This window comes from Neodiprion lecontei, chromosome 3 (genome assembly GCF_021901455.1).
Source record: "Neodiprion lecontei isolate iyNeoLeco1 chromosome 3, iyNeoLeco1.1, whole genome shotgun sequence".
In the NCBI taxonomy this organism is placed as follows: Eukaryota; Metazoa; Arthropoda; class Insecta; order Hymenoptera; family Diprionidae; genus Neodiprion; species Neodiprion lecontei.
The window spans coordinates 17,170,885-17,181,885 of NC_060262.1; the positions used below are offsets into that span (position 1 = coordinate 17,170,885).

The following is an 11,001-nucleotide window of genomic DNA, read 5'->3' on the forward strand; positions in this document are numbered from 1 at the left end:
ATCAAACTTGTACTTATTTTTGAAGTCCCAAATAATGCACACAAACAAAAAAAATTTCACGTTTTTATACTTCCGTAGACACACATGGGCCTCTCGTGTCCACTGACAAAGTAAACAGCTCGGTGACTCACCAAAAACTGAGGGCCATAGCCGCCTTTCGGTACCTGGGTGCTTTTTATTATTGGTTTACATGAAAATAGTTGATTATAATGATTTATTTTGCACTATTGTTGTATACAAATGGTTGAAAACTGAAAGCAATCAATAACTATATACATAAATATTTATGTAACAATGAAGAAAGGTCAATAATAAAATCAGATAATGGAGAAAAAATAACTTCTATGTCGGTTCAAAGTGAAAACCGAGTTCTTCAAGTGCTGCCAAACGAAAGATCGGAAAAAGTACACATATCAATAAATACGATAATTTTTAAGGGAAAAGGTGATTGTCGGCTATTTTTTTTTTTTTTTCTTGATAGGCAGAGAAACAACGATGATTCGTAAATCTTCGAGTGTATTTCAACTCACATTTGGAATCTACAAGAAATTTTTTTTATCATCAATTGTCACAAAATGGCGAAGTTATTAGCTTACTATTGAAGCGCCTCGCCGCTGGAATCTCGAAGTAGCAGGAAAGATGAAGTGCGTAATTCGTGTCTGAAATGTAAAAACTAAAATTATTTTGAATTGACATATACTCATGTAATAAAATAATCATGTTAATTTTCGTTCAGAATTTTCTTTGTAAAAATCGTCACTTTTTACGTTCGAGGTCGACAATTAATATAATATCACAGTTCTTTTTCGGGTTGTTTTAGTACATAGATAATTAAATGATGTGGCAATTAAAAATAATTGTAGTTTTTACATTTCAGACGATGTAATACGCACTCTAACTTTCCGGCCGATTCCAGACTCTAGCGGCGAGGCCCTTTAATGGTCAGCCGTTGACTAAAGATACTCGTATATTCTTCAATCAACGGGTTAATTAATAACGGTGCCGTTTTGCAACAATTTGGTGACGAAATTTTTGCTCGAACCTTTCAAACATGTGTTAAAATACACCTGAAGTTTTAAGAAGCTTCGTTCTTTATTTCCTTATCTAAAATAAAACCACCGACAATCACCTTTTTTTGGCCTCTAAGTCAGAACACTGCGTTAAATACTGTCTCATATACGGAGCATCTCATTTCATCTCAATCAAAATTACCGCATCCATGATATGTTAATAGTGACTCTCAAATTTTTTTGACATCACATATATTAATATTGTAACGTTCTTTGACGTTACGGAAATAAATATGGATCCGCGAGTTTAATTATCAAGTCAAAAATCAAGAGCGTGAATAAAATGTTATGAAAATGCTTCAATTGCGTAATATTTGTTTCTCGTTTAAAGTTTGAAACAAGACTGTTTTTACAATAATGTTGGTTAACGCAGCAACCTTATTCTTTTTAAAGACATAAGAGGTTTATAAACGTCTTTTACCTATGATGACTACTAGATCATTAAAGAGGGGGCAAAACGGGTGATTTCACCCTTTGTAACAATATTATATGTGGATCGCATATGAATATTTACTTTTTGGTCTCTGCATCATTATGACATCTGATCTATTATATTATTATTCATGATCCACGTATACATTCTTTTCCCGGGTACCTATACTTTAATTAAATCACGTTTTTGCTAAAAATTTTGGAAGAATCTTATTCTCATTATTAATTTCTTGTATGGCCGACAAGTCGGTAACGCTGTAACTCGGTAAGTACACACAGGCTAAGTGTTGACTTGGGCTTACCATTACGAAGACTGTGTTACTCGGAAGCAGCCCCCTGACACACGCTACTAAAAGTGGTTCGCAAAATGTCCCTCGATTCTGCCGCCAATCTCCACCACTAGTGGCGCTAGTAGTTGTCTGACAATCTTGCGCGCGGTCAGCGAGGGCAGCGAGCGTGTCAGAAGTCTACTAGCGCCACGTAGAGGAACTAAAAAAAAAAGTGTGTGTGTCAGCTCCGACGCACGACTGGAGTTTACTCCTTACGAACGATAATTATGATATATATCGAATAGAAAAAGAGGGTAAATGAACGCATCTTCCAAAATGATAAGAGAAACAAACATATATCTATAATTATTCAGATTATTTATATTACTTCAAAAATTTCCAAATTTTGAGTGCATATTCGTAATAAGTGACCGCAAAAAGCCCTGAGTACCAACTTTCGTTCCCGGTAAACGACATTTTACATTTTCGGTCCGCCATATTGGATCCGCCATCTTGAATTTTTAACTTTTGACTGCGGATTCGTAATTGGCGACTCCGAAAACTTTCAAGTCCCAACTTTTGAGTACAGATTCGTAATTAGCGACCCCGAAAACCCCCGAGTACCAACTTTCGCTCTTGTCACACGACTTTTTACGTTTTGATCCGCCATATTGGATCCGCCATTTTGAATTTCCAACTTTTGAGTGCGGATTCGTAATCAGCGACCCTGAAAACCCCCGGGTGCCAATTTTCGCTCTTGTCAAACAACTTTTTGCGTTTTGGTCCGCCATATTGGATCCGCCATCGTGAATTTCCAACTTTTGAGTGCGGATTCGTAATCAGCGACCTTGAAAACCCCCGTGTACCAACTTTCGCTCTCGTCAAACGAGTTTTTGCACGTTTGGTCCGCCATATTGAATCCGCTATCTCGAATTTTCAAATTTTGAGTGCAGATTCGTAATCAGCGACCCCAGAAACCCTTGAGTACAAAATTCAAGTCGATAGTAAGTAAGAAAAAATGTGTGCCGCTAAGGGTTAATATACGTAATGAAATTAATATACATATAAATATAAAATATATTAAATCAATTAATCAAAAATAATAAAAACACCAAATGTAAGATCTGGTTGTTCGTATTTGAAATGTATATTATTCATAAATGTAAACGATAAGCTTACCAATTAACCGCATCCATGTGTTTTTCGGATTCTTCTTCATTATCATCTAAATCAATTTTTTCCATATTTTCAAATATTTTGACGTGATAACGTCACGTCTTATAGATTCATACGCATGCACACAAACACACGTACAAACATACGTACACATTCACCTCTCAGACCAGAGGTAATGAACTATACAGTGAGACTACGAAGCACCGCACAAAGAGGAGACCCCAAGTATAGGATACGCTGTGTAATGTATTTCATCTCATTCTTTTGCACGTTCAATATATATGTTTGTCTCTTTCTATAACGCCTCAAGTTTTCGAGTTACACTTGATTTTACTCCTCATATAATTTCCGTACCGGGCCCTACAACTCAAATCGTTTCTTAAGGAGTAAACTCCAAAAACGGGGACAAAACGCGAGCAGTGGTGAGTGTCAGGAGGCTGATCCCCGCGGTATTTTAAGGTTAGATTCGACGGTCATGGGTTATGTTATGTTTATCAAGATTGAGTTTGTTTCGCGCTCAGCCGACTATGGCGCTGTAGGTTTCTCTGTGTCGCCAATATAACTGTCTTGTGTAGAAATTAAACCGTCTCAGATCAACGTTACCAACTGTACCATAATTGTCGTAGATGTAGCATAATTCTGGTGTACGTACAATGTAGCATAACGCTTATACAATATAATGCAAATCTACGATAATTTTCGTAAGACCAAATGAAAACAACATATGCAAATTGTAAAAAAATGTATGGTATAAGTTGAAAAAGAAAGAGAGAGAGTAGACGTTCATTTTACATACAATTGCAGCGATACTAGCGAGAAACGGAGTAATGATAAGGTAATATTGTGGGAGATCTGTTCAAGCAGGACCGGGATCCCGGTCCCTTACTTGTGGCACATGCCCCCAGAGGGTGATAGCCAAGATGGTACCTACCACGCCATCTGGAGGAGAACATACCTCCCTAAATATTATCTTAGTAATGACAGATAGTCTTTCAACCTGTAACGTAAATAAACTTTATAGTCCGATTTATTGATATTCATGGCAAAAAAATGCATAAATGGAAGTTTTTTGTGGTTTTTATTGAAAGTAAACAAAAGTACGATAAATTTCTTGTTAGTACCATAATTTTACGGCCCTGATACCATAATTTAGTCTGTCAAGGTTGGGAACACTGTCTCAGATTCAATATCCCCAAGTGTACGTATAGTAATGTTCATTGATTCATGCACCGTGGCTAACTTTATTTTTTTGACTTTTGTTTCATTTCTAATCGTGTTGTATGTGTCTATGGCTGGCGAAGCAGATAACAGAAGCTGAGAAACCAGAACGAGAGGTGCGAGAGTACGAGATCTGAGATTATACGGATGACAGCGGCGAGAGGCTGTTGTCGTGGCTTCTCAGCTTGTGCTGTCATCTGTATCTGTGTGTGTGTGGGTGCGTAACAAAAGACAAAAATGAATTCGTCAGGTCCTGTAAGTATAAAATTCTTCAGAATACGAAATTCATTTATTTAATTTTTCGTTGTAGTTGTGTTGAAGTGGAAATAATTAAAACTCTCGTCACGTTTGACCTAATATTACCCAATTTCTAACCTATAATTCAAGAATATTCATATTCATAACCTCTTATTTGCAGCCTAACGTAAGCATGTAAACAATACATATGCTTGTGTGAGTAATACGATTCCGTCTCTGTCAGCATCGGGTGTCCTATGACACGGAATGCACAGGCCCAGAAGTGCCGACACCCAATCACAGCGCATTTCAAATTCAGCGCTAAAGGGAACTATCGCAATTTGCCGGCGATCGTTCCGTGCGTGTCATTTCCGTATCATGGGACAGTAGTGTAACATCCGACCGGAACGTCCGTATGTTTTATCGACTATTATTACTGCATGCTACTTTTATCAACTAACCAAACTCGAAGTACGAGAATCTGGTAACCATAAAGAATTAAAACAACTGTCTAACTTTTTGGAATATCCCTAGATGGAAAGAACTATGAAATTAACTAACCAAGGCTTAAAAACCATGTTACGAGATCTTGGCACTACAGAGAGCTATAATATTATTATACGTTATTATATATCACTATCATATTAACACCATAATTAACTAACACGATTATATCCAATTATCATATAGCACTCGACAATGCCATTTGTGCATTCGAAGCTGAGAGCTATACTATAAGCAACTTACGCTTTACCATATAGCCTGGAGTATAGAAGACTGTAAAACCATAGATAAATGTATAACCAATATAATGTAAAGATAGCACTGCTGCAATAACCCATAAAACCAGAGACTGCAAAACCTTCAAAACCGTGAATACTAATTATCCAGCATGAACTATACCTTCCTCCATAACGCCGTATTGTAGGCAACACGCGCAACGTTTTGAAGGCAATGCAGATCTCCAATGTGAAGCCATACAGAGCTTCACCTAGAGAATACATTAGGAAACCTACCGGCGAAACGAGCAAAGGTAAATCAACTCGCACTAAACTCAAAGATGCATACGTGGCAACGCCCAATGACAGGCAACCAACAAGTATAAAGAAAACGTTCTAGAAGCTTCCAAGCCGATTTATATCAATATAAGAATTAACAATTACAGAAGAGAATTATATACAAAAAGCACACATGTAAACCTGCTCTAAAGCTATGAATTATCAAATTATTAAATACCCTAAATCTGTTAAGATAGTTATAACACAAACACCTAAGAATATTCGCAGCAGCGCGATTCTAATAATGTTAAGCAAATAGCAACTATGTTTTATAAACAATCGCTATTGTACTTCAGGTGAATACCGACAGTAATCGATTATAATACATATGTAATTTTATATAGATACACGCTATAAAACTAACAAACGACGGGTAACCAATATGACATATGGACTTTGTAACGAGCAAGATAGTAAAAATATTAAGAAGTAAACAGGAAGAAGCTCAGTAGCCGAGGGGCCAAGGGGGGCTTGCGCCTCAACAACGAAACTCACGCAGAAGGGAAAATTACAGAACAAAGTCCCTGCACCTACACCACCGCACCAGTGCAGCGTTATACCATATGTAAAAACTTACAATACAGTAATAGCTAATGAACTAAGATCACAGGCGTGCATGCGGCGAAGATGTCGTGTCCTGATTAGAATTCCTAGAAAAAGGGGGAGGTGCGCAAAGGTGACAAAAAATCTAAAGAGGGGGATCGTTCTGCGCAACGATCGACCCCTATAAAAACGGCCACCGATCGCTCGATCATCCTCTTGGTTTCTACCACCAGATTCGTCATCTTGTTCCGGTACAGTCTCGCGGTAAAATCCTTTTGTCTTTTGCATTTAAACTTTTCATACAACGTTACTCTGCCCAAAAGTCCAGCGAGCTTTCAGCTCCATTTTGTCATATTAAGTTTAAGATCTTACACTGTGTAACTCCGTTTTGTGACTTGAAATATTAAACTTATAAAATAAATCGAAGTTAATCAAAGTATTCAAATATATTAGAGTCAGTTATTCCGTTAAATCCTCTCACCAATCTACGCTGCAACTCGTCACATCCAGAGTATTCTCAAGAGGTAAGCCAATTAATTAAATCTTTTATCCAATAATTACTCCTTCTTCGGTTCATTCGATTAGAGCGACAGAATGCCCGTTGTCCGGTGTATTTCAATACTTAATCGGTAATTGGTGACCCAAACTACTGATGTGAGTCTAGCTGTGGCTGTGTGAATGATTCCGGTGTCTAACATCTGGAAATTTCCACCAGGTACCGTTCGACGTCACAGTAGGAAAAATGCATCCCGTAAATCAGTGGAGCCGGAACGCCTCTGATTGGGGCTTGAAAAGTCACTGGATTCCGGGTTCGTGGACACGGAACAAATTCCGGACTGTGGGACGGCAGCCTCGCTCTGGACCGATAGCTATATGTATATTAAATATAATAGTCTCCATGATGCCGCACATATTTACGTTTATTATAATTATTATAATTTTGGTCACTATATCACTGTATTACTATATTTAAAGGATCAGAACGTCCGGAGCGACGCTGGTGATAAAACCGTGCACAATTAAATCTCGGAGTTTCGCGGACGCCTGTTCTGCCTCTCCGCCTTAGAGATTGGACTCTTGTACCCTAGTCTCCGTGGTCAACTGCTTCGCCGGCTATAGACACATAAAACACGAGAAGAAAGGAGATAAAAGACGAAAAAATAAAGTTAGCCACGGTGCATGCATCAATTACTGTACATACATACGTAACCGTTGCTGAGAACACAGCCGTCCTCTTCCACTTATTTGAGAACTCTGATAGCATTGCATTACCACAGCAAGAAAAATAAATGTTGCCACACAAATTGACTAGTAGGAGTGGTAGCATTGATATAATAATAGGAAACATTGAAAATTTGTTTGCTTTCTATCTCGAGAGTGCGCTGGTGGTGCGCTGCGTTAAAATTGTGTTACCAACAAACGTGAAGGAAAACTCAAAAGTTCTACTATCCTTTGGTTATTTCATCACCCAGCTCGATTCAAGTGGTAATACTTGCAATCTGTGTCGAATCAAGAATCCTGTCCTAAACTGTCCTAAAGCAGTGAGTGTCACCCCACTGCACTAATCTTTAGTCGAATGAGCCTCTAGTTTGAAATAGACAGAAATACTTAACTGAAATATTTTGCTGTTGTGTGGTTCGTAATGAAAGAGTAATGACTGGGTGTTCAGTTCGAGGATGTTCGAATTCCCGAGAAAAAGGTTTTCTAATGAAAACATTACCAACCGATCCAGATAGGAGAAGACTTTGGCTGACAGCTATCAATCGGCCTGCTCTTATGAAGAGTAAAGCACCTGCTTTATGTGAGGTATGCGAATGTATGTATGTGTATATCTTTCCATCATACGACATTCAGTAAAAATATGTTACTGACTAGAACCATAGTCTTGTATTCAAGACCGTGATCAGAACTGTATAAGCTGAAAGTATTTAGTTGCTTACAATAAAGTTAATGCATTCTGCCCCACAAATGCCAGGTACATTTTGACAATGATTGCTGGGAAATGCCGGGTGTTGGTGGGAAACGGAAGCTGAAAGATGATGCAATGCCAACCCTCTTCCTGAATTACGTTGGCAGAAAACAGCGTGATGATGTGCCAATTGTTACTCCACCTCCAAATTATGTATTCGAAGTAATGGTTCCCGACCTAATCATCCAAACAGACATGACCAGGGTGAACCAGCAACACGCAGTTATTACTCCATCTTCAAACTATGTATATGAAGTGATGGTTCCAGAACTAATCGTCAAGGCAGATGTGAACAAGTCGACAGAAGAACCAAAACCTCAAAGTTCAAACACAGATCACGAACATTGTAATAAATTATATGACAGATGCTACCAAAGATTGATGTACTTAAAAAAAAAATTAAAAGCGTATCGAGCTGAAAATAAGCGGTTGCGAGCCTTGACTTGTGATGGAGATACGTGTAAAGGCATCCTGAATGATGCCGAGATAGAAATACTTGAAAAAAGATATAAGAGGTGTGAAAAGTGGTCCAAAGATACATTAGAACAAGCTTTGTGGCTCAAGTTAGCGTGTGGAAATGCTGGATACACTCAACTAAGAAAACAAAATATCCCACTGCCATCACTGCAAACACTAGCCCACATGCGACACGTTGAATTTGACTGCTGAATTAAAATACAGTAGAATCTCAATTAACTTATTCTACAAAACTTCACACGATAGAAATAAAACACTACTTTTTATGTCATAGTTGCATGTTGCAAACAACATATTGTTTGTTATATAATGTAAAGCAAGGCAACAAATTAAATTACATTTCACTTTCTGTCATCCAAGTACAAATAAGATCTTGAAATTTAGTAGTCACTGCGTGATGGATGGAAAGGAAAAATCATAAAGTAATAAGTAACAAAGTTCTATAAATCAAGATTCATCATTTACTGTATGAAACGAAATGACTGTACATCATACTGAGACCCTGGTTTGATTACATTCATAACAACGGGTATGTGGGATAATTGTTTTTTACTACTGAACACGATAATGAGATCAAATTACAAGATACTAAGTTACTAAAGATCACGGAAATGATAGCCAGATTTCCCATAATGAGTTTGCAACTTGGTGCTAGTAAGAACAAAAGCAACTACATGGTTCACAGTTGGATCAGAGATTAAAGCAGCTAAACCTAGATAGTGATCTATACAGAGTGTTTCTATCGAAGTGCTAACAAGATATAATAGGATTTAAAAAAAAGGAAAGAATCTAGCCAAAAAATTTTCGGTTTAGAAAATTACATAATGAGATAGACTCAGACAAAATATTAATCATTTTGCATCGCTTGCCAATAGGGATCTAGATACAATAAATCAACACAATACATACGTTCACAAACACAATACGTAGAATTTTTACGTGTGGATTAATTTATATTCCGTTTTCATTGCAGTCTCAGTTGTAAAATGGTGAACTCATAGTTTTGTTGGCATTGTAAAGCATATTGTTCAAAATGGAAGTCAAACTCTTTAAAGCTTACTTTGGACTCACAAGGAAACAGAAAAATTTATTTTACATTGTGAATAAACGTTAAAGACTATCAGTTATTTGATAGGGTTGATTGTTACTCCTACTACTCCATGTCAATTACATTTCTAACTCTTAAGTTTACTTTTTTCGTTCTCACGCTGATACATCTCCAAATCATCACAATATAAGGTTATTAAATATAATTGACGTGTGTAAATATTGTAAATCAGATGTTATGCAAATAATTATTTGATATATGAACTATCATATCATTTCCGAACAATGTGACTTATATAGGACATTCCATGCCAACTCAAACAATGTTGAACCCTCATCACTTTTGATATTGTTCAAAAAAATTTTACCAGATTGTCCCAACTCCAAAACAGTACCCAGAATTGTTTCAGATTTTTTTGAGTAAATTTGTATTACTGATGATTTTCGAAAAACAACATGTCTTATACCGTAAATTGAAAATTTGAAAAAATATTCAAAAACCTTGTGTCAAGTATAAAAATTTTTAGGCCTAGACCCAGCGTGGGCTGGCGATCCCTTCTGCTCTTTTCTGAGCTTTCTAAAGAAATAAAAAAGAATTGAAAAAATTATCATTAGGGTGGTATTTTTTTTAATTTAATTTTTTTCTTCTTACGTACCCGTTGAAGTTAGTTGTTGGCCTCAAACGAAGCTTTGTAAAACCGGAATTCTGTATCAAAATACTAAAAGATGACTCGTCCAGTTTAAATGTTTCAAATACTAACCGCCATAACTCGAAAACTATCCCAGTTGGGAAGCTGTTTTTAGTTTCGTATTATAAATAATGAAATTTTCTAAAAAAAAAAGATCCAGACTACTATACATCTAAATATTCATCTTCTATTCGATTCGAACGTGTGTAAAGTGGATGGAAAGTTGCTCATTTCGAGTAGAGACTTCATTACTTCCCTAGGGAAGTAATATGCAATATAACAAAACTGAATGATTTTATTTAAGAATGAGTGTTCTTACATTTGATTTATATAAGTAAAATCAAATATGAAACGTAATTATTTTATTTTGCCCTACATCATACATGCACAAAAAAGGGCCTATACGTGCACTTATTGAAAACAGTACTGTGTGTAACAGGAGGAGCAGGCAATTACTTACTACTCGTATAAGATGATGATGCTCAAGTCGAAGTCGCGGTTGCCGAGGACACCCGGCATCATCTTACCCATTAGACATAGCCCATTTCTCTCCTTTGTTGCACGATGTACTATTATAAATTTCTGGCAGCAACAGGATATGTATGTTTCGTTCAGCTGCCATTATTTTTCGAGTTAACTATTTACACCAAATGAGAAAAAGCTCGGGATTGTCACGGTATTGTAGTTTGCAAATAATGATTCAAGCAAAATTCAAAGATAAATTTACTTTTGCGAAAAACCATAGTTCATACCTAAATTCGGAAGTTAGGTATCCAAGAGATCGATAACGCGATTCTTAGAGTACAATTTTGAAGA

At 36.8% G+C, this 11,001-nt stretch overlaps 1 protein-coding gene across 1 annotated transcript; it reads left to right on the forward strand.

Annotated features, from left to right (window-relative positions):
- Window positions 1-7,292: 7,292 nt before the first annotated feature.
- LOC107226453 lies at window positions 7,293-10,241 on the forward strand. The gene is made up of 2 exons (XM_015667269.2): window positions 7,293-7,809; window positions 7,979-10,241. The coding sequence occupies exons 1-2, from the start codon at window positions 7,657-7,659 to the stop codon at window positions 8,639-8,641; spliced, it is 816 nt and encodes a 271-aa protein (XP_015522755.2). The 5' UTR covers window positions 7,293-7,656; the 3' UTR covers window positions 8,642-10,241.
- The last annotated feature ends 760 nt before the right edge of the window (window positions 10,242-11,001 follow it).